General features: G+C 41.8%; 1 protein-coding gene across 1 annotated transcript in view; it reads right to left on the bottom strand.

Annotated features, from left to right (window-relative positions):
* LOC120941466 (fibrocystin-L-like) overlaps positions 1-25364 on the bottom strand; it is a 239500-nt gene that overhangs the window by 140334 nt on the left and 73802 nt on the right. Inside the window, exons 18-26 of the mRNA XM_040354858.1 lie at positions 22010-22153; positions 20508-20665; positions 17597-17710; positions 13352-13501; positions 11740-11870; positions 6935-7089; positions 5499-5656; positions 2743-2887; positions 1393-1550 (exon numbers count right to left, since the gene is read on the bottom strand). Of these exons, the coding sequence (XP_040210792.1) occupies positions 1393-1550; positions 2743-2887; positions 5499-5656; positions 6935-7089; positions 11740-11870; positions 13352-13501; positions 17597-17710; positions 20508-20665; positions 22010-22153 (1313 nt within the window). The remainder of the gene's footprint in view (positions 1-1392; positions 1551-2742; positions 2888-5498; positions 5657-6934; positions 7090-11739; positions 11871-13351; positions 13502-17596; positions 17711-20507; positions 20666-22009; positions 22154-25364) is intronic.

Genomic DNA, 25364 nt, shown 5'->3' with positions numbered 1-25364 from the left:
CAGTGGTAAACAGTCTATGGGGTCATGCCGCAAACCATGTACAGTACATACGACTGTGTACCCGTGATGTGTCATTTACAGGGTTAAATCAAGCAGTGACATATTGGCCAGCTCGGATGGCTTTTCAGAGGGGTGGCATGGGTTGCCGCACATGTGAACGAGCCTTTAATCTATTTTTTGGTATGTTTGGCGTCATGTCTAAATGTATAGCATTTTCTTTGTGAATTTGTTGCAATGTTTCTTACCTGGAGTAGCTTTTAGTAAAATAACTTCCTGTTGCAGGCTAACAACGCTAAACTAGTTCCTCATAAATTGCAGCAGCAATATCAGCCTGCCATACTAGTACCTTCAGTTGATTGTTGGGCTGCCTCTATGATATACCTGAAGGAGAACATACAGCAGGCTGATAACACTGCTGCCAAATGCAGGGCAGAGGCTTAGCACTGTCATCCATCATCAGGAAGTGCTCATAATGGCAGGATTTACAAGTAAAAAAAAAACATTGTGAACCCTGAGGTTACTTTGCCTAAAGCCTAAGGCAGGTCATACATTATACAATTTTCCTTGTTTAAAGGAAATACAAAAAAAAAAACGGCATGGGTTCCCCCTTCATGAGCATACCGGGCCCTTCGGTCTGGTACGGATTTTAAGGGGAACCCAACAAGCCGAATAAACGGCATGGGGTCCCCCCCAAAATTCATACCAGACCCTTATCCCAACTTCAAGTTGCACATATATGAATGGTTATAATTGGAAAACATGGTGAACGACTTATGCCGCGTACACACGATCAGGCTTTTGCCCGACCAAAAGCTCATCGGAATTCCGACAAATTCCATTGGAGTAAAATAGAACATGTTCTATATTTAAACTCCGATGGAGTTCATCGGAATTTCCGATGGAATTTCTCCAAAGGGGCCATACACACGGTCGGAATTTCCGATGGAAAAAGTCTGTCTTTTTCCATCGGAAATTCTGATCGTGTGTATGCGGCATTAGGCTTTGAGCAATGTAAACCTGGGTTTCACAAAGTTGAAACTGGACATCCTTAGTGTATGTGGGCTGATTTTTTATAAAATGTTCTTAACCTAAATGTAAGCTTTAAGAAAAAGGTATACAGTGAGACATAATGACAAATTGATTCTTTTTTTTTTGCCTTTGCAAACTCAAGAGATGTACTGTACTTCCAGAAATGTTTCAAAATGTAAAATAAAATAAAAGATTTTCAGACAGTGACACCTCAATTTTGGCCTCATTCAGGGAGGAAGGGAAATACCCTACAGCAGAGAAAATGTGACACAGAAAATTCAAAGAGATACAGTATGAAGAAGGTGGCTGGTACTACTGACTCAAGACTGGATGTAACTGTCCTTTATATACCAAGATTCTTACCTGTATAGGAGGCTGGTAGCCTGTAGCTGTCATAAAGTTTATCTGATAGGAGTATCCTCTGCAATCTCCATATCTTGCTGAAACAGTAACCTGACCATTTTCTGGAATAGCTTCTAGGGCAGACTTTAGATTAATTGGATCTAAGTCTACAGGAAGACCTACAATACAACCAAATACATGTAAAGTGTCCATCTGCCAACATAAGTAAACAAAATGGCAATCATCCCAATTTATAACTTGCTTTAAGCAAGGTGCACATGAAAGAGCTTTGTACAGCAAAAAAATACACAAATGTATTTCCCAGCTAGCCAGCAACATTTTTTAAAATAAAATAAAAAATGGGTAACAATTTGCGTTAAAAACAGAGGTTTAATTGCACAACATTTGCAAATATATGTGAAAGCCACACTGCCTCTGTATCATGTGGTCCTAAAGATGGCCATAGATGGATCAAAAATGTACTTGTTCAGCATGGACTGGTCAAAGATATTGAGTGCACAACCTGGATACCTTCGCTGCCATTGTGCTATTACTGGGTGTCCAGTGCGTCCCTATACCTTTAAGGAGGGGTGGACTCCCTCTGTGCATACCTTCCCTCAATCTGTCCATTATTCAGGGTATTCAGGGGAGTCCTGTCCATTAGGGGTGGAGGGGTGCCACCCCCCTATCCATGCATCCAGCCCCCTAATTTCTGTGCATGTTGCCGGATGCATGGATTCCAATAGGGTTTTTTTTTTTAAGCAGAGGCTCTAATGGGCTTAAAAAATGGAGTGCTGCACCCAAAGCCCACCCAGTTGTGTGACATTTCCCGATTGGCCAAGTAGAGAAGCGATTCTATTGTGCCACGACAAGGAGAGAGGAAGAAGGAGGAGACATGGAGGGTGCCGGAAGAGATGCAGGAGACAAAGCTGCTGCCAGCACCCGAGGGGAAGGGTGTGGGTGCCCCCCCAAAAAAAAATATATACCACCAGCCGCCACTGCCAATATTATATACTGTATGTGCTCCAGCTTTTGGAGACTCTCAAAATGTATAGAGTTAGGACCGCAGATAATACTGGGGTGCCTTGAAGTGGCCCTGCAGCTTACGCATATATTTGCAAATGTGTTCAAATGAAACCCCTGGTTTTAACGTGAACTGTTTGTTTAACAGGAAAATTTGGTTTGTTACATGCTGTAAGTGTAAGTGAGTTGGAAATTTTTCTTTGTTGTTTTTTGACGTGTTTAGCTGTTTGCCTGGAGCTCAGCTTAAAGGATGAACAAACATGATGTTTCCCGGTGTAAGACTGGAGTTTCAGAAAGTCCAATTCATTATTTTACTATAATAATGAAGACAAGAAAAAATTGCAGTACCTGTAATTTTGTTCCCCTGACCCACAATACTGAATGTGCCTCCAACAGGTGGAGAAGCTGTTTGAGTTCTGTTGATTCGTATTGATATCCCTTCAGACCAGGTTGATGCGCGATAGATGGCTGAATCAGCGTTGTTCTGAATACCCTATTGTGTGAGATTGAAGAACAGAGACAAATCATTATTCTATTTGTTTTTTTTTACTTTTATAGACAAACTGTCTTTTGATACTAAATACATATCCAAAATGAATGGCTGATTATATATTTGTTAAACTTTAATATCAAGATAATATCAAAGTGAAAAGATAATGTGAAAATCTGTTAAAGGAGAAGTACAGCCAAAGTTTATTTGTCTGCACTTCTGTGGATCACAGGAGTGACGTTAGTTCTGCACTCCTGTGACCTGTGTTCAGCCGACAGCAGCCTGTCACAGAGACAGTCTTGGCTTGGGAAAGATGCCGACCATATGGTCCGGCCCACCCAGGAGCCTTGACAGGCACCTGGCTCAGCCTCTCAGTGAGCTCCCGAGAGCCTGAGCCAGCCGCTCCTGCCCCCTCCACAGCTCATCGCTCCAATAAGACAGGAAGAACTGAGTGATCAGCAGTGTTTTGTCGCTCAGTTCTTATCCTTAGAGACAGCAAGGGACAGATGCAGCAACAGATAGATGCTACATCCACCAAAGTAATTATGGTTTTAAAAAAAATCATACTTCTCTTTTAACTCATCTAAATCTGAACTATGATTAGCTGCTGTGGAATGCTATACATTGCACATTCTCAGTGCTTCTTGCAATATCTTACTGGAATGATAGGGAAAGGGTGCCAATCTTCATTGCTATTTGCATTCCTCTTGTAACAGGACAAAGTGAAGTGACTTTCAAAAGGTTTACAGTCGTCACTAAAATAGTAGTAAATATCTTGATTGCAAAAACTAAAAAATAATTTGATGACTTTATCTAGTGAGCTTCAAAACTATAGCTTATTAAGAGTTGAAGTGCATTAAACAGCCCTTCAAATTCCTCTTGCACAATAATCAAAGCCCTGCGTAACTGGTATTCATGCATGACCCCTGAAACTTGTTAGCTATCATCTCTTGATAGACTATTTTTATTGTGACAAATAAAAATATATATCTGGACTGACCCCTACGCCTTGGTGTTACCATTCTTTTATAGAACTTGACGCCTCAAGGGATCTTGTTGGGGCTCCTGTGAGCAATACAGAGCTGCCCCTAGAGATATCATCTGAACTATTTGGCAAAGATAAAACAGGCGCTCAACCCTAGTTCCAGTTAAGTACCACTATTGCTATACTTGATAAGGCCTACAATAGTGCTTCCTCATGCACATGAAATAAATTGACAAAAATTCACTGTATGAAAGCCCTGCTAATGAACTAAATGGTCACGGGTAAACTTATGTATACAGCATCTTTTGCAAGGTGCGAAGATCCAATGTTTTTTTATTCTTTAAAAAATAAGTAAATGTACTTTCAAGCATGGTAAAGGCGAGAGTATATAGTGTGGTATACTGGCAGCTTATGTGACCACAGGTCCACTCTGAGGCTCTGGAGTACTAGTTAATACTTTCCCGCCTGGATGGAAAGCATGCTGCAGCTCTGGGATAGCTCTGCTGACTCTACCTTCAAAGAGAAAAAGCTACTGCTACTGTCAGTACTTACTCACTTTCTAGATGATGTCCCAAGCCATGGGTAGTGAGATACCAGTGTGAAGATATGCACGTTTCTGGGAGTATCCCCTTTCAGTGTAAACAAATGGCCACTGTCCCCACCTATAACTGGACTTCGCAACAAGAAGCACATGGAAGGGCATTGCATGTAAAACAAACAGCACATGGTCGGAATTTCCGTTCAAAAGCTCACATCGGACTTTTGCTGTGGCCTGTCGGAATTTCCGATCGTATGTACGGGGCATAACAGTTTTCTGAGTCTCTTGAGACTGAATAAAGGGAAATTTCCCCAGAAACATGCGTCTCTCCACACTGACGTTGCGGCACCCCTTTGTATGACGTCATCTAGGAGGTGCGAAGGCACTGACAGCATGTAGCTTTTCATCCTTGGGCCAGCAGAGCTACAGTGTGCTTCCCATTCAGCTCAGCTTGGCTTCCCCAGCACTCCTGTGCCTTGGAATAGACCTGTGGTCACATCAGCTGCCAGTAAAACATACTACATGCTCTCTCTTGTACCAAGTTTGTGAGTGCATTTACACACTTTTAATAATTAATACATAGTTACAAATTAAAAAAGGTTTTGGGTAAAGTCCTATTTTATATTTTTTTATTTGTTGATTGCTCGAACAGTGGTTCCCGACCTCAGTATTTAAGTACACCCAACAGGTCATGTTTTGTAATTTCCCTTAGATAAAATTTTTGTCAAATACCAAGCCATTAACATTGATTTAAAAAAAAAAAAACTCTGCAAGGTGAAGATAATCCTGAAAGTATAACCTATTGAGGATAATTCAGGACTGAGGTATGGAACCACTGAGAGTTTTTACAGTATCTAGTGATCCTCTGAAAGGTTTCCCACCCAATACCACTTTTAAATGAGGCACCATAGTTTATTACAGCCCACACATAATCTGCATTGGAGTCTACAATGGCACTTTGGCAGCAATTGGACTGACATAAAAACATAGTAATGTGAGGCGCTAAATGACCACATGGCATTATTTATGAATCAACCTCATTTAAAAAAAAAAAAAAGTTCTTATGAATAGGAACTCTCTCATTAACTTACCTCAGCAAATCCTACAGCAATAAGCGGAAAATTATACCCGCAGTTGTATGGTGTTATGGTGATGGTATACTGGATTACAGATGTACTAAATGTGCTGGTCACAGCAATGCTACTGATCACAACCCCAATCTTTGATAAGGCTGGTCTTCTCCTGGGAACTGCAGGAGATAAAGAGATAAACAGCAATGTTATAGTATTAGCACAAGTTTAAAGGAACCTGTCATGAAAACAACCTAGGCGCTAACTGTCTTGGCACCTTACATAACCCCTGTACGATTTCAAGAAAATGTTATGTCCTAAGGCAAATTGTTCATGCCGGAGCTCCTCTCTGTAGTGTAGATAATCACCCCCAGGGCCGCCATCAGGAATTATGGGGCCCCTTACACAGCTTCAGGCATGGGCCTGGGGGGGTGCTGCCGCGAATTGAGAAGAATTGAGAAAGAAGAAATAAAGAAAAATATATATTAAAAAAAGGGGGGTAGCCATCCGGGGGAACTCTGGGCCCTTTAATACAAAATATATATATATATATATATACAGGTCTATATATATATTTATATATAAAAAGAACTAAAAAGAAATAAAATATAAAAATATATATTTTTTTATAAAAAATAAAAAAAAGGGGGCTTGCCATCTGGGGTCTTGTGGGCCTTCGGGCCCCTGGGAACCTCCGGACCCCTAAAAAAAACTAAATTTTTTTTTCTTTTAAAGGGGGTTGCCATCCGGGCCCCTTACAGGTGTACTGCCTGTACCCCCCTGATGGCGGCCCTGATCACCCCTGAAGACTTAAAATATTTGTTTGCATCAATTCTATTCTATTTTATACATATTGCAGGCTAAGCAGCAAAGCCCCTTTTCCAAGGCTTCAGGTGCCAATGCAAAAGTAGAAGTGAATGAACTGTCATGGCCACCAACAGAAGCCTACATTATCAGTTTATACAATTGCCTATATGTATGCCAGCCTTTTTCAACCAGGGTGCCTTGAGGTTTCTTCAGGGGTGCCTGGGCAAATAGGCAAATTTTTTGGGACCCGGTCAGCTGAATCATCTTAGATATCCCAACAGCAAGATCTGCCCAAACTAATGCCGAAGAAATTTGTGTTCTTTCCCACTTTTACATGTTACAGTCACTCCTTTTGAATATTCTATCATATAAAATAAATAAAAAAACAACTGGGATGAGGGGTACTCCTTTGGTAGAGATCTCTCCTACTGCAAGATACTCACATTTTGACATGGGAACTTTATTTCAACTGTCATGAGTCCCCCCAATGATAACCAAAATACATAGAGCCCCTTTTGAAAGGAACACTCACCATTTATGCTGTAATTGGGGTTATATAAAGTGTAATCGTGCGCGATAATTTGATGTACTTATATATGTATCTATATTTTAGCACCTAACCTACAATTACAAAGAGAAAAGCGGTTTACCTGGGACGTCACTTGTTGTCACCGCTTGTCCGATGTACAAGACATCCACATAGAAATCTTGGTTTGCCGTTATGCGGACAGTAAGCAGGTTGAAGTTTTTTCCAGAGTACTTTGATTTTACAAGGTCCAACAAGTCGATGCACGTGTATGTCCAGCTGAAAAAGAGGGCACTTTCATCACATTTCCAAAGGAACAAAGTCAAATCATTTAAATAAGAGAATGTTTGTGTGTATTTATATGTGACCAACTTGCCTATCCCATGCAAGGTGAAAGCAAATATTGCATTACAAAATATATTGTACCAGTATAGTTCCCTCTTTTAGATTTGTTAAAAAAACTGACATGTAAAAATCTCACCCATATTAGGTTTTTATTTATTTCTGTTCTGTTTATTGATATTTTACCATTTTAAAGTATAATTCTAAAGCACAATCTGCAACAGGTGTAATAATAATATATTATATTATAACAGAAGTGCAAAACAACCAGTTATTAAGGCCTCATTAATTGCACATTCCTGGAATGCACAAAAAACAGGCTAAAACATGCGACATGATTTGGCCAATAAACGTTACTGCCTTACTGGTATCTCAAATACGGCTAGAAGAGGTGTATTTTGTCACATGACAAATGTATAATTAAAAAAATGTGTGAGTCTCACTTCCTGAAAAAGGTGAAGGAGATTCAATCGCACATAGAGCAGCCCATTCATGTGAATAGGTTGCCTTATGCGTCCGCATTACAAATGCACAGAAAAAGCACAAGAAAAAACACATAAGCACTGATGTGAATGGGGCCTAAGTTTTTAAGGCAGCATTGATTCAGATTTTGCTACCAGCAAGGAATACCCAGTGCTAGGGGAACCTCAGGTGAGTAGGTTGATAACCCAATCTATCACATATATTTCTGGCTATTTGGGCGTGTGTCAGGAGATGAAGATCCCACTAGAAGATGCAAGCATGTCTCTCATCTCCTATCCAGTTAGGAAGATGAACCACACCATAGGATCTCACATTCTCCACTTTAGACCATATTACCACATCAGTATTAAAGAACTGACCTATCTTGTTCCGCTAGATATATCTAAATGGCAGCAGGCTGACAGACCAGGTGAGGATGGGCTAGATTCCCATTATCTAGTATTAAGTGATTAGTTGAGAGCCTAGCCAGGCTTCCTAGACTTTATGAAATTTCCCTGGGCATCTCCTATCCTTATATGTCAAAGTATTAACAATTATTGTTTTCCAAAAGGGCAGTGTGGGTAAATCCCTTTTTTCTCACTGCCCCAGTTAAGGCAAAGAAGAGGCATAATCTAGCAGAAGTCGTGTAAACCATTGTTGTAGCCAGGGCTTTTTTTCTGGGGGAACTTGGGGGAACTCAGTTCCACCACCTTTGGCTCAGACCCTTTGGTGCCTGCTCACTACAATCACTTGTAAACACAGAAGTCTGGTTACTGTGTTTACAAGTGACAGCTATGCACTCTGTGTGTAACCCCCCTGAACTCTGCACTCTGTATGTAATGCAATCCTGGTATTTAATGCCCCTTTAAGACCCTTCTACTGTTTTTGAAATCTGAACAGGGTCGTGGTTGAGTTCCTGCACCTATTTTCTGAGAAAAAAAGCTCTGGTTGTAGGTTAACAGCTGACCCACATTTGTTATGTGTCCCACAATTTTAATACCTCTGAAAGCCCAAAGGCAGGATTAGATATAAAGAAATAATGACCAAGAGGGGTGTTTAAGGGGATCTGGGCTGGGTTACGCAACATTTTATGTGTTGTCCACTAAGCTATGGTTGTAATTTTCATCATAAATGTCAGATCATAGAGGGACTGAACACAGATTATTGTTGAAGGGCAAAATTACCCTTTCGAGGGTAGAAGTAGCTCTAAGCGCAAGCACTAAAAATCTCATGTGAGTTTTAACATTGTAATGCCCAATGATTCTGCATAAAGGTTCTTGTTCGGCCTATTTTTGTTATGGGGTGACAACTGTCTCCCAATTGTGCCCCTGCATTGTCATCTTGTCTCATGCACCCCTGCAGGAGACTACAAGTGGCTGTGCCAACACACAAGTCTCAAGAACCTGGTCCAGAGCAATGATGTAATGCTAGAGAGGAGTGTGGAGAATAGAGCACTCTGGATAACAAAGAGACTTTAACAAACAGTAAATGACTTGCTGTTGAAATGTTATTAATGCACCATAACAGCACTTCAGAAGAGGGAAGCACACTCTATAGGAAAAACAAAGCAGAGAAGAAGGCGCTTCTAAGTGCAGCAATAAAACACTTTAATGACAAGGAAGGGTTAAAAACACTTACAAGATGGAAGTGAAAAACAGTCATATCAATGAATCCATAACGTCCAGCGGGATGCCTCCTGCACGTGGAAGTTCCAGCTGACCAGCAGTGATAAATACTGTCTCTCTGATCCAAGTCAACTCTATTTTGTATAACTATACCTCCTCCTTTGTCTGCAGATTTGATGACAAGGTCATAGTTGTTGGTGAGTGTGTCTAGAGCTTTTTTCTCAGGGGCTGTAAGATTAATCTTGGTTTTCTTCTTGTTGGCAGAGGAACACATATCTAGGAGATCGGAATAGACAATTCGGTAGAATGTCTCAATGCACACTCCCTTCGCTGGTGTAATGTACTGGGACGGGGGACTCAGGAGAGGCTGGGTATAAGTAATGTTCTCAATATCAGAATTTTGAAGAAAGAAGGCATCTGGATTGTTGTCTAAGTACAGTTCCTCTAGTAGTGCTAGACAAGCCGAGTCATTTCCAATGTCACTGGGTGTGGTTACAGGTATGGGACTGGTGAGTGAATTTGATGTTTTGTTCTTGTTGTTTGTGGACTGAATTCTATAGAATTTATTGAGCGTGAGGTGACATGTAAACCTATTCAGATCTTTAAAAAGGAGGAATGGGTTAGGTGTGGCAGACGGTGGAAAATTGAGACCACGGATAAGTACAGATGTCCACTGCATCTGCACTAGCCCCTTAGCATGCCCACTTATGCCAAATGGCACCATGGATTTTGCGTACGTACCTGTGGATGGGTGGGTATAAAAAGGAGGGAGACCCTCCTGCAGGGGCAGCCCTCTGGATATACCAACTCATGCACCACACTTACATTGTCTCCGATGTACAATGTTCATATGCTCACAGCAATGACCATATTGTATTGTATTTTTTTATTTTCTTTATTGTTTACCTTACTTGTGATGTTGCTAAAACTTGCCGTCCTCTGCTGCACAGTATTTCATCTGTCCAGTTACCTTCATTATACTTATTGTTATTTTTCCCTGACACCTTTTGGTGACACCTGTAGTCCCATGCTGCACACCTTGCATCCCATATGAGTGTCTACACTCTGTCTAAATATTGGTATTGGATTTATCCATGTTGATTTATCTATTTATGTATGTTCTACTTGTTGCAGTTCTATCCCAGTCAGTGTTTATGTCTTGTGTATCTTTACCTTTACTGCAGCAAGTTTTTTACTTTATTTTACTGTATTTTACTGAATTTTATTCCATTTCATACTGCTCATTTGTCCCACCCCTGACTCTCATAAAAACCCCTTCCCCTTGCTTTACTCCATTGAAGAAGGAGTGACTGGACATTCTCTGAAACACGTACCACCCACTCTGACGTCACTTCCGGTTGCCTGGATTCCATGCTGGTCCTGACAGCACAGCCCTCCATCTTGGATCAGAGAGACAATATATATTTATCACTGCTGGTCAGCTGGAACTTCCACCTGCAGCTGTCTTACTCCCAGGAGGCATCCCGCTGGACTTTGTGGATTCATTGATATGTCTGTTTTTCACTTCCAACTTAACCCTTCCTTGTCATTAAAGTGTTTTATTACTGCACTAATGCCGCGTACACACGACCGTTTTTTCATGACGAGAAAAAAGGAAATTCTTTAAATTGGTCATTAATAACGATCGTGTGTAGGCTCCAGAGCATTTTCTCGACATGAAAAATGGGCATTAAAAATTTAGAACATGCTCTAATTTTTCTCTTCGTTTTTCACGTCGTCGTTTTTCACATCTTGAAAAACGGTCGCGTGTAGGCTTTAACGACGGAAAAAAAACGAGCATGCTCAGAAGCAAGTTATGAGATGGGAGATAGCACATTTGTCATGCTGTAACAGACTGAAAAGCACGAAGACTGAAAAGCGCGAATCGTCTCTCACCAAACTTTTACTAACACAAAATCAGCAAAAGCAGACCAAAGGGTGGCGCCATCTGAATGGAACTTCCCCTTTATACTGCCGTCGTACGTGTTGTACGTCACCGCGCTTTGCTCGAGCATTTTTTTTTCACGATCATGTGTATGCAAGGCAGGCTTGACAAGAATCACGTCGAAAAAAAAGTTTTTTTCCATGACAATAAAAACTGTCTTGTGTACGCGGCATTAGAATCGCATTCTTCTCTGCTTTACTGATGCCAGAGAGATTACATGCTGGCACAAAGATGAAAAAAAAATACATTGCAACTATTTATGATATGCACTACTTTCAATCCACATTTTAAATATACTATAGATAACATAAATTAAACTTGTTTGTAATACTTAGCAATGAATTTTTATACAATAATTAATGTTATTTAGTTGCTTGTGAGAGCTACTTCACTTACCAAGCAAGCACCATCACAGGACAGGCAGGGATAAGCCTACACCTACACCATATACCCACTACATTCATGGCTGTTGTACAATATGTTTTAATCACTGTTCCCAAGCTGGAGTCATTGCTTCACATGCCAAGAAATAAATAAAAACACACAAAAACATACCTGGATCCTTGAACCATGTTGTAAACAAATTCTGCATTAATGGTGGAAACCGTTCCAGGGGAGATAGTGTCTTCATATTGAAAAGACATAACAATTTTATTTAAGAGGTCACCCTTGTACGCAAGGCAAAGCTGAAAGTAAGACAGGGAAAAAAAACTTATATCAGCCATTTTCTTTACTGTGTGCATCCAGAGCATACATTTAGTGTGGGCTCACTCTGTAGCCAGAGGGCCTGGATTGATTGGTTCTGTGGCTCCACAGACTATGGAACTGATTATTTTCCTCTGGCTGTGTTGAGAAACTTCCAGAGCTTGGGGTGGGACACCTAAATCCCCAGCCTAAATATTTACGACCCTCTAACCAATCCCTGTGGAGGTGTGCCCAGTAGGTGGTGAGATAAGGAGTAAATACTTCAAGTGTATCTAAAGCCTCTTTTTTGAGACTAAAAAGGCAGAATCACGCTTTTGTATTGCATTAGTGCCACACACAGTACCATGCCTTGGTTTGAGTGAAACAATCTGAATGGCTCCCCAAAGCACCTATGTTGCAGGACACCACAATGCACAATGTTGCATTACTGTGCATTGTGGCATGCTGTGATGCTAATGTTGTATTAGAAAGATGTGTATACACATTTTGGTATATTTTGGTGTATTCTGGTGCATTAAGCATGGTACACACTTATAGTTTTTGTTTGTTGTCGGAGCCCCTGTACTAACCATCTGAGCTTAGTGCAGCGATCTCCCCCGCTGAGCTGTTGTGTTCTGACAGGGGGACGGCCCCCCACCAGAACACTTTGATCAACGCTCTCAGCCACTGGCTGGAGCGCTGATCGGGAGACGGCCAGTTGCTGGTTTCCAGCATGCTTGAACCACACAATGTCTCTCGAAATTCGGCCCGTGTTTATGGGGCTTTAGGAAACACGCTCTGTCTTAAAGAAACACACGTTATTACACTTGAGTTAACACAAAACAAAGATGTAAAAAGAGGAATTTACTTTAACTTCCTGTCCCTTAACTACAAATAAAAGTGAAATATCTCCAAAGTGAGGGAATATCCAATCTATAGTCATCAACCAGTTTGACTGATATAATACATACAGGGAAATGGATTTTGACCTCTTTTCAAATTCATGACCAAAGTATCTCAGGGCTGCCAATCAATGCAAACTGATAATTTTCTACCCTAGTTGATTTACTCAGTTTGATTGAACCTGTCCTAAACTAAGTCTAAATCGATCAGAGGGGAAGTTTGGCCCATTTGATTGTTTGTTGATTCGATCATCGATCGCACATCGATCAGATAATGAAATTAAAGCTGTATGGCCACCATTGGGCAGTTGTCCCCAACACAAGAAAAGAGAGTAAATATTCTGACAGGGCAAATGGACCCCAAAGAGTTTGGCCCTAATGAGCTAAAAGACCCCTTTGTGTAGTGGTTTTGCAGATTTTGGAGTTTGTAACTATCATGAATTATTTATTTGAAATACAGCACTACATATTATGTTGGCTTCTAAAAATAAATAATAATGAGCATAGAAAAGTTGCAAAATTACAGATTTTTGTGTATATAACATACATAGATAACAACATGCATGAACATGCAGTCATACCTTTCTATATAAAGTTAATGAAATGGGTCCATATGGCATTTGGGTTGATGATTTCACTTCTGTTGAATCATACAATACAGAAGGATTCTTTAAGGAATTTCGTCCACAGAACGGCTCAGTCTCAGATGTCACAGAGCCCCTATATGAAGACTACAAAGAAGCAATAGGTTTAGATGAAATTACATTAGATTTAAAGTGGGTTTCTATACCCAAATATTAATATAAAGCTATATTAAGTATATGCAGGAATAGACAAGTTAACATAGTAACAGAAGGGTTATAATACCTACCTTTCCTGGAGAAAATGCTGATCGAATTTCCCTTCTAGTGCTCTCAAAATCCTAGGCATTTGATTACATGATCTCTTTTGAAGTAGAATATAATCTAGTCTGAACCCTAATGCCGCGTACACACGATTGGAATTTCCGAGAGCACATTTTTTTCGATGTGAGCTTTTGGTCGGATATTCCGACCGTGTGTAGGCTCCATCGGACAACAAATTATTTCCGACAACAAATGATTGAGAGCTGGTTCTCAATTTTTCTGACAACAAAAGTTCTTGTCGGAAATTCCGACCGTGTGTATCCAATTCCTACGCACAAAAATCCTATGCATGCTCGGAATCAATTTGACGCATGCTCAGAATAATTGAACTTAATTTTTCTCGGCTCGTTGTAGTGTTGTACATCTTGACATTCGGAATTTCAGAGCAACATTTGTGTGACCGTGTGTATGCAAGACAAGTTTGAGCGAGCATCCATCGGAATGTCGGTTTTGTTGTCGGAATGTCCGATCGTGTGTACGTGGCATAACCCACATTTTCAATATGGAAGCTGATTATTCTCTAGGAAAAGTTAATATTTCAGCCACACCATTTCTTTGTTGATTTTGGTATAAAATCAGTACAGCTTTAAAATTACATTTGTTTATAATCCTGTTTTGTGATGTAAGGGCCAGATTCACAAAGAGTTACGCCGGTGTATCAGTAGATACGTAACTCCGAATCTAAGCCCGTTGTATGTTTAAGTGTATTCTCAAACTGAGATACGCTTAAACATGTCTTAAACATGTCTTAAACATGTCTAAGATACGACGGCCTGCGCCGTCGTATCTTAGGGTGCAATATTTACGCTGGCCCATAGGTGGCGCTTCCATTGCGGTCGGCGTAGAAAATGCAAATAAGTCGTTACGCCGATTCACGAAGGTACGCTTGCCCATCGCAGTGAATTTACGCCGTTTCCGAGATACGCGGTGTAAAGATAAAGCTGCCCCCTAGGTGGCGTATCCAATGTTAAGTATGGCCGTCGTTCCCGCGTCGCAATTTGAAAATTTTACGTAGTTTGCGTAAGTCGTCCGTGAATGGGGCTGGACGCCATTTACGTTCATATCGAAACCAATGACCTCCTTGCGACGTCATTTACCGCAATGCATGTCGGGAAATTTTAGGGACTGCGCATGCGCAGTACGTTCGGCGCGGGAATGCGCCTATTTAAATGATCCACGCCCCCTACCCGGATCATTTGAATTAGGCGGGCTTGCGCCAGGGAATTTACGCTACGCCGCCGCAACTTTACAGGCAAGTCCTTTGTGAATCAAGCACTTGCCCGTAAAACTTGCGGCGGCGTAACGTAAATGCGATACGTTACGCCGCCGCAGATCTACGTGAATCTGCCCCTAAATGTTTAACATACACATTTTTATCTGTTAAAGTATCATTTGGCCCAGTGGTCTCCGAACTGCAGCCCAAGGGCTGGATGTGGCCTTTTGCTTGTCTTTATTCAGCCCTTAGCGCACTATTGCCACCACTGACACCAACAATGAGACACTCTTTCACCCACTGACACCAACAATAGTGCACTTTTCCTCCTGCTGACACCAACTATGGGGCACTATTCCTTCCACTGATACAGATGATGACCACTGTTCCTCTTATTGATACCAATGATAGGGCATTGGTTACGTCCACTGACACATAGCATTTTCTACTTCCACTCGGCAAAGTCCAGCCCTTCTAAAGTCAGAATAACAGAAATCTGGCCCTTTGTTTGGAAAGATTGGAGACCCTTGATTTAGCCTGATAGGGACTACTGATGGAGGTGGCAAGAGGTTCTCTGGCTTAAGGCAGGCTGCAGAAAGAAGGTGCCAAGGTAGCCATAATCCAGGATTTTTAATATATGTGTGTGTGCGGGCAGGATTCTGGTTGCAGATGGTGGTAACAGTACATAGTTCCTATGCAAGGGGAATCACACAAGTTAATTAAGCAGTCCCGAGGTAGCACCTATTGGAATCTCTAAAGAATCCATGCAAAGTAAAAAATAAACGTTATGTACAGTTAAAATTTAGTCCATAGATCTGTTGGGCAGGTAAAAGGCCAAGTACCCAATATTCCAAGTTCATACAGTGCTAATACAGGCACCAAGCAATGGAAAAGCATTTGTTGAAATTTAAGGTGGACACCTGGTTCTGCAAGACCCAGGGAAGACAGACTTGGGGCAAGCAGGTTTAACAAATGGAAACTCCCATGCTAAAGAGCCTGTCGTGAATCTGTGTACATGGCAACTGTTAAAGCTCACAATTGCATTGTTAGAGCCAGTGTTGATGGGCTTTAGGCTTATGTTAATGGCATTTCTTTGACATACTTCTGAAATCATTCAGATTTGATTGACATGTGCATTTGACCTGCAGTTGGCCTTCTTCTGACCTGCATTTGACCAGGTTCAAGTAGTGTTTGAATGCCCTTTGAAAAGAACTATAGCCAGTCAAATAGAGATCTTACATAACAGTATTTTTAATGTGTTTGCATCCTCACGAAAAGAAAAAAACATTGCCTACATCAATTACATCATTTAGCCGCAGAGCAGGGGAGGACTGGGAACATTTGACAAACACGACCAATTGATCCTTTCAGATTTTTGTGGGCCAAAGAATGTGTACCACGCTAAGTTTGCCACATTGCTGGACATGGTGGAAGCTTTGAGTTCCTAAAAGACACAGTGGTCATTTTACCATACTCCCAACATTTTGAGATGGGAATGAGGGACACCTACTAGCAAACGTATGTAGGCATGGGACACGCACCCCCGCCACACCCCCTTAAAGAAGAATTAACCCCAAAAAAAAGGTTCATTAATTCCAAAAGGGCTTTTTTTTACCACTACTATTCCTTTATATTAGCTTTTAAAATTTACAAATGCAGAAATTTAGAATTTGGATGAAAGGTTTAGCACTGGAAAACACCTTTTGAAAGATAAAAAGTGCAATTTATATACAACTATATAGATTAGACCAAAATGGGGGACAAATGAGGAGGAAAGAGGGACATTGCTCCAAATCAGGGACAGTCCCTCAAAATCAGGGACAGTTGAGAGCTATGATTTTACTAAAACCAAAGAGTGCAAAATCTATATAAACCAATCAGCTGCCAGGTTTTATTGTCAAAGTTTAAAGGGGTTGTAAAGGTAACAAATTTGTTCCCTAAATAGCTTCCTTTACCTTAGTGCAGTCCTCCTTAACATACCTCATCCTTCGATTTTGCTTTTAAATGTCCTTATTTCTTCTGAGAAATCCTCACTTCCTGTTCTTCTGTCTGTAACTACACACAGTAATGCAAGGCTTTCTCCCTGGTGTGGAGAAAGCCTCTTGAGGGTGGAGGGGGCGAGCAGGAGGGTCAGGACGCCCACTAACACACAGCTCCTTTCTCTATCTGCAAAGTAGAGAGCGTCCTGACCCTCCTGCTCGCCCCCTCCCCCATCAAGAGGCTTTCTCCACACCAGGGAGAACGCCTTGCATTACTGTTTGGGGCTAAACTTTAGAGTGATAATTATTCACGGGATGTAACTTAGGAAATGGTTGGGAAGCACAGAGTAGTTAATACGATCTCAACACCCTAGTGCATTAGTGTGTATAAGGGTGTAAAGATTGGTTGTAGAACCAAGGGATACTAGGAATTTGAGTAGACAAGAGGTGGGACTCCCCAATTGGGGAGGTAACAGAGCTGACTCAACTTTTTATAGCAAGCATAGTGTGTATTAAGTTTCCTTTTTTTTTTTTCATCCTTTTTTTACTTATGTTGGTGTGTATTTTTTATTAGTCTTGAACAGAATAATTTGGGATGTTTTATGTTTATGTCGTTTTCTTTATGATACTATAAAAATATAAAAGTCTGTGTTATATTGGTTTGCTATGTTGAATCTCAATAAAATAAAATTTGATAACTTGATCTAATTTTTTCAAAAAGGTATTTACCGAAGTGAAATCTGATTCATAGTTCCTGAAGTACTTGACAGATAATCCTTCCTTTTGATTGGCAATTACATCAGTGCATTTTCCGCTAGCCATGTCTAATAAAGCTGATTGCACCTAAAGAGATAAAAGTTTAAAGATAGTAATAATAATAATAATAATAATAATAATAATAATAATAATACATGTTGCAATTCAGTTCTACAACTTTTCGAGTAAAGCAAGGGCGGAAAAAAATTGTTATTAGAATTCAGGAAACAATCAGCACAATACAGGAGCCAGGGACTATGTATGCTAGACACTAGACACAGAGACTAGACACAGAAAGATAACATGGACAATGTATGCAAATACATGCACTGTACATTCACTGAATGTGTATATAAACCCAATCACTAAAATCTCATATAGATTTTAATATACTGATGTCATTTCAAAATTAATTTTCAATATTATTAAATATGCAGCTTTCATTAAAAAACAAACAAAAAAAAAACGATCTTGCCATGAAGATCCTAGTTCTTGTAATTCCTCTGTCATAGGGTGATAATGCTTTGCCCCTGTCTCTACAGTGTTGTCACCCTGCCACATATGCTTCTGATGGAGATTACAAGCGGCCTTTTAAACACACATTGCACAGGTACTGTTGTCACCATCAGAAAACCGGTCCTGAGAAATGCCATGCAGCCATCACTAGAGTGAATATAGACAGGTAATGACTGGCAGGAGACTGCAGGAATTCAGCAGCACTGAGATGCAACAAACAATGAAAAAAGGTTGAAAACTATTTTATTGAAAATAAATATGACAATTGTTTATGATACATGGAGCTTTGGCAAATTAAATGTCATTAAGTTAGGGTTTACATCTACTTGAAACTGTATATGTTTTTAAATTACTGTATTTAACTGGTTTTGACTATTCAGGGGTGTATATAAAAAACATTGCTATTCATCCTATAAAACTTCAAGTGTATTTGTTCTATTTAAATGGGGCCAAAACCAAATGTTATAGGGCTATTATCTATCCAGGTCATATATTATTCATAGTAAATAAAAATGTATTTTTGATCATCATCGGCTCCAACTAGTGGCCATAATGTGGTATTTTCCTGATTCATTATGTTCTGTATAAATGAAGAATATTAGACCTGGAGGGAAAATTTGACATTCAATTTTATCCCTGTTTTCAGAGAACAAATGTATATGCAGCTCAACAGAACGAATAGCTCTGCTATTTTTTTTATAAATAGAGTACCAACGACTAACTCTGTTAATTAATAGGCAATCCCAGGCAACAAGTGATACCAATCAGTGAGTTACTAATGCTGCTCAAATAACAATGCAGCTGTGTCAGAAAGTTTACTCATCTGTAACTCATGATGAATATTTAAAGGATCACTAAAGATAAAAACATTTTTTTAAATAACAAGCATGTTATAATTACCTCCACTGTGCAGCTCGTTTTGCACAGAGTGGCCCCGAACCTGGTCTTCTGTGGTCCCTTGGCGGCTGTCTCGGCTCTCCCCTGCAAGGACTTAACACCTTCATGCCAGCTCGCATGGTGTTAAGTTATTGCCGGCGCGCTCCCGTGATACATATATAACTCGGCCCCGCCCCCGGCACGCTGCGTCATTAGATGTGATTGACAGCAGCGACAGCCAATTGCTGCTCTGCGCAATATTTAAAAAAGAAATGAGCCTTTAGTAATCCTTTAAAGATTAGCAAACTACATTATGTTACATTTTTGCATCTGGGTTTAAATCTACTAAAGCAATCCTAAGAAGTATACCCATCTTAAAGGTGGTCCTTCACTCACTTCCACATCTTCATTACATTTTACTCCTCTACCCTTCAATTAACTGCAAAACAGTACAGCCCTCACTTTTCTCCTCTAGGCAAGAATGACATCCCCCAGCCTGAAGCCTCTTGGGATAGCCACGTCACACATCCCAGGAGGCCTTGGGGCTGCCTAGAACACACTGTTCTCATGCAGTGGAGTGTCATCAGATGGCTGACTGCTAGGACCCAGAAGAGACAGCCAGCCTCCCGATATTGTCAGCAAAAAGATGGTGGTGTGGGACCCTATGTGCGATGGCAGGACAGCACTGGAATCACTGGATATGTTGGTATGTTTTTTTCTACTCAACCAAGAGGGCAAGGAAAGAGAGAGACAAGAGCAAAATTAAATTATATTCATCTGTGAGCAATAAATAGCGAATCATTAAGAACCCATTTCTCAGCTTTTCCTTCACATTTGGGCTCCCAAGAAGAGTGAAGTTTCTCTTTAAAGCGGAGGTTCACCCTAAAAGAATTATATACCATCCCGTCCAGCATACTTGCGTCAGCTACAGTATGCTTTTCTTCTTTTTTTTGCGCTGTATTTACCGTTTAATCCCTCAGTTTTTTTTCAGACTCCCGCGGGAAGTAGGCGCTCCTATGAAGAGGGGGACATGATTGGCGTCCGGCTATGGCGCGTCACGCGTTTCCGAAAATAGCCGAAATAGGACTCGGCTGTATACGGCACCTGCGCAGTCAGCTCCTAGTCCGTGAAGAGCCGAGACCTAGTCCGGCTATTTTCGGAACGCGTGACGCGCCATAGCCGGACGTCAATCATGTTCCCCTCTTCGTAGGAACGCCTACTCCCCGCGGGAATCTGAAACGAAACTGAAGGATTAAACGGTAAATACAGCGCAACAAAAAAAAAAAGCATACTGTAGCTGACGCAAGTATGCTGGATGAGATGGTACATAGATTTTTTAGGGTGAACCTCCGCTTTAAGGACAGTAAGAAGGATAAGGATAGGGTTATATATAGAAACATATTTGATTTGACTAAGTATTAAAGTAGCTAAGTTATGTTAGATTTTCACATATTTAAATCAACATTTCATTTATATTATGTATCCAACCTACCTCTGCGGCTGATGCATTTCTAGGCAGGGCTTTGGAATAAACACTGTCCCACACCAGCGTGAAGGTTTCCATATCTGCAGCACCTTTTGTTTGCTCTTCAATATCCACAGTCATATTGCTTCCATACAAAATGTTATATGAAAGCAATGGGAATTCTCCTGTGGATTGAAACAGCAGAAAGAAAACATTTAACAAAGTAGGATAAAGCTGAATTTTAGGTATGGATATTATGGCCTAGTTACATTGGTCCCATTGGGTTCCTCCGAGGGTTGCTAGAGGTTCCTTGAGCAATGAGCAAGTTCTGACTCTCAGATAAGTAACCACTGATACCAATGATATTTTCAGTGATCTGTAAAGAGGGTATTCTTTCTATTGGCCACAAATGTACTATGAGCTGTGTGTATTGGTGGATGGGGGAATTGTGGGAGGTTGGAGGGTACAGTGGGACACTGTTGGAGGTCGGGGTACTATGGAGTACTGGAATCTATACAGCAGGCTGAGGGGCACAGTGGGGGGTTGGGGGCACTATGGAGGCTGAGGGCCTGGGGGCACTGTGGCCTACTATGTTAGATTGGGAGGCAATACTGGAGCTGGGAGGCACTGTAGGAGGTTAAGGGATCTGCAGCTGCCTGGAGGCCCAAGAGAAAGGAGGCTGTGGCCCAGTGATTGAGAAGCACTGGCCTAGCAAACTTACAAATAACAGAAAAAATACTTGAAAATAGGCATGGTCCTATAACATGAACATAACTTCCCCACTAGTCTGGAATTAAAAGAAAACAATGAAGAAACAAAGTATAAAAGATAGGAGAAAAAGATTCCCACCTATAGATTAGTCAGAGACATGGTACCATTCCACCAAAATAGGGACAGTTTAGGAGTAAGCAGATTAGTGAACAGAGTTCTATCATATGAATGTCTCTGCTCGAGGTGAATAAAAGCCAAGGTTTTGATCTAAAGTGGATGTAAACCCGATTCATGAAATTTGAGCTGGGCACATATATCTGCAGTATTTTGTTATCTCTCTTCAATGAGCTAAGTCCCATAGCTCTTTCATGAGCAGTTCCTCTGTTATCAGCCTAATAACTCCTGACAAATTCTCTGACACTTTAGACAAAAGCAGCCTGAATCTTCAGTCCGGGGAGGTTGCTAAAATAGATTAGCAGGGAGCAGGTCCTATTACAAAACACCTTTGAGAGTCTCTGCCTATGATGCCTATGATGAGAGAGGGTGTGTGCCTTTCCTCCAATCAGCAATGTTAGCTCTCTTGGCTGTATGCCTAGACATCACACTCTGTGTTACCCAGGAAGAGAAAATCTCCTAATTCGATCTGAACTTTCTAAACAGTATATAAATGTGAAGACAGCAGATATACATATAAAACCTATGTAGGGAGATTTGGTTCATCTTTGTGTATCATCTGAGACTGTTCACTTCACTGCATATATGGAGGGTTTACATCCACTTTAATGTATAATTAGATAAAGTGTCCAATATTATCACACCTCTTTTTGAATTGAAGGTCACTGTATACACATTTTGGGTGTCATTCGTTTCCATAACCACACTGACTGTATCTGGCTGTATAGACAGCAGTTTATTTAATGCCGACTGAACATCGGTAGTGCTTGCATCAGCTGACAACAGACCTGGAAAAAATTAAATGAAACAATAAAATATTATAGAAAAAAAAATATTGTTTCTTATACTTTAGATTCAGTTCATCATACTATTAGTGTGCCTCTAAGTTTTGAAGAAAATAATTCCACCAATGGTCAAACATTCATAAATATTCAGAAACTAATCTCATTTGCCCCGGGCCATGCTGGAAGGGACCTAACAATTGGGTTTCTGGTTAAAGCTGAACTCTGGGATAAGCAAATATCCCTGGGGTTAAAGTACTGGTGGGATTAGTAAGGTATTCTGAATGTGATTATTGTGCATGTGAATTAGGTGGGGTACGTACTATGACTAATGAGCCTGGGAGGAGCTTGATGTACTAACAATGCATGTTAGTACAGCGATCTCCCCACTGAGCTATTGTATTCTGACAGGGGGACTCTCCCACCACCAGAGAACACACCAGTTGGATGGCAATTGGCAGCTGCTCTTCCAGCATGACGGTTTGACAGAAGATGAACATTTGGCCGGCTTCTATCGGACAGGCAGCTGTACACAACAAGAGCTGAATGATGGCCTGTGTGTACCAGGCTTTACTTGGATCTTGGTGTTATAATATTTGCGGGGAGCAGTAAGATTGCACACAAAATAAGTCTTTCTTAAACTATGTTCTCTCACTACAGTAACATAACAGTCTATATCAGGGGTGGCCAACCAGTGGTCCGGGGGCCACATGTGGCCCACAAAGCCCTCTGATGTGGCCCGCGACCTTCCACTCTAAAATAGCGGGTTGGCAAGCCCAGATCGCAGGTTGCCGACCCGCCATACCACAGCATCAGTGTTGTGAATGAAGCTAGTGGAAGAGGAAGAAAGCGGCTGCGGAGCCAAGCCCCATAAACCGATGCTTTCTCTACAGCACTGACTTTTGCCACAGGCGGAGTCTAAGGCAAAGTTCAGCTAACCCGCAGGATAGACAAAGGTGAACTATGCTGCACCTGCGGTGTGGGTAAACTGAAGCATATCAGTGTGAAAGCAGTCTAAGGCCCTTTTCACACGATCAGCCCAACCAAATTGGACCCTCAATTCACCTCTATAGAGCGACAGATGTCCATTTACGCCCACCTACCTCCAATCCTAAAAAAAGAAGGGAAATCGTCCCCTTCCATCTGGGCGGATCAAAGGGCCTATAGAGTAGCCGTGACCTGTCATCTGCCCGCTCCGCTCATTGTGGCCCACGACTGGTTACCAAGTTGCTTAAGTGGCCCTCGCTCTTCAAAAGGTTGGGCACCCCTGGTCTATATCATCCTAAGCGACTTAAAGTTGAAGTTTTGTGATTTATTTTGTAGGACACTGCATTGAATGAAAAGTGTCCCTTGTTCTGATGGATGTTTTTCTTGTTGAAATCCTAATTTGTTTGCCCCCGATACCCCAGCAGCTGTGAGCTGCTGATACAGTAGGGTTTAATACAAGCCACTGGACCTGTCACAGGGACTCAAACGTCTCCACTTTGCCAGTCCTTTCCTCCTCCTTACTCTATTCACAAAAGCTGCACTATTGCTTCCCGCAATGAAAAGTGCTCTAGGAATGAGGGATGGGTGGATGAATGAAAGGTCCTCCATTCATATGCCACGTACACACGGTCGGATTTTCAGACAACAAATGTTTAATGGCTTGTTTCAGAAATTCCGACCGTGTGTAGGCTCCATCGGACATTTGCTGTTGGAATTTCCAACAACAAAAATTTGAAAGCTGGTTCTCAAATTTTCCGATGACAAAACTTGTTGTAGGAAATTCTGAGCGTGTGTACACAATTCTGATGCACAAAATTCACGCAGGCTCGGAATCAAGCAGAATAGCTGCACTGGCCATTGAACTTCATTTTTCATGTTGTATGTCACTGCGTTCTTGACGTCCGTAATTTCCAACAACATTTAGGTGACCGTGGGGTAGATTCAGATACAATGGCGCATCTTTACGCCGGCGTAGCGCATCTTATTTCCGCTACGCCGGACCAGCGCGGAGAGGCATGTACTGTATTCAGAAAGATATTACTCACCAAGATGCACCAGCGGATCGTATTTTCGATGGCGTAAGGCGGCGTAACTGTAAGTGGGCGTCACCCCATGCAAATGATGGTCCGACCGTGTCGCAGAGAGATACGTCGGGCGTATCTTAAACGGCGCATGCGCTGTGACGTCGCCGGACTGTCTGCCCCCATCTGCGCATTGCGCACAACTGCGCCCGGCATAACCCGTAAGATATGCCGGCCCACTGCCTACGCCCAGTGCATAAATACGCCCAGACATGCGCCCGTCAAGTGCAAAAGTACCCAAGCATTTTTTCTTACTGCTAGGACTTTTGCATCTTGCTTTTTGGGGGAAGTATGGCTGCACCAGAGTCTTCAGGTGACCGGAGGAAGTCAAATTTTAGCCCAGAGGAGAAGGCCATTATTATTGATGGGCTCTCCCAACATGGTGCCCGCCTCTATGGGCCACAGAGTAGCAACACTGGCAAAGCGGACAAAAACCGCATCTATGCGGAGCTAACCACACAGGTCAATGCTCTCGGTGTGGCAGAGGGGGAGCCTAAGCATATCCGCAAAAAAATTAATGACCTGCGGAGACAGGTTAAGGAAAAATTAGTGACAATGAGGAAGCATGCCACTGGCACAGGTGGAGGACCAGCTGCAAGGATCACCCTCACGCCAGAGGACATGGTCGTGGCCAGGTTGCTGGATAGGGAGCTGGTGGAGGGCCTGGAGGGCTTCGATTTTGGGGATCAGCCCTTGAGGACAGGTAAGTGTGTTTTATCTTCTTTCTGGTGTGTAGCATGTGGGGGGGGCAAGGGAACATGTGACAAGTGTGTGGGTCACCAACATGTGAATGTTTTGTGTCATCCACAGATGTGCAGGATGGAGCTGGGCCGTCATCGGCTGCTGGGCGACCCACCCCATCCATGGTGGAGAGTGCCCCTACCTCAATGCTTGAGGAAGTTGAGGAGGAGCACGTCGGGGTAGAGGAGGATGCCGTGTATCTCATGGAGGAGACCCCCATACCTGGCCCCTCCCAAACCTCCCCCCTATGAGAGATACCCCCTCACGGGTCTCAATCCCTATCAGGGATAGCCCCTCACGGGACACCATCCCCTCCAGGGATTCCCCCTCAAGGGACACCATCCCCTCCAGGGATTCCCCCTCAAGGGACACCATCCCCTCCAGGGATACCCCCTCAAGGGACCTCC

This window comes from Rana temporaria, chromosome 5 (assembly GCF_905171775.1).
Source record: "Rana temporaria chromosome 5, aRanTem1.1, whole genome shotgun sequence".
In the NCBI taxonomy this organism is placed as follows: domain Eukaryota; kingdom Metazoa; phylum Chordata; class Amphibia; order Anura; family Ranidae; genus Rana; species Rana temporaria.
This window is presented reverse-complemented; position numbering and strand designations above follow the sequence as displayed.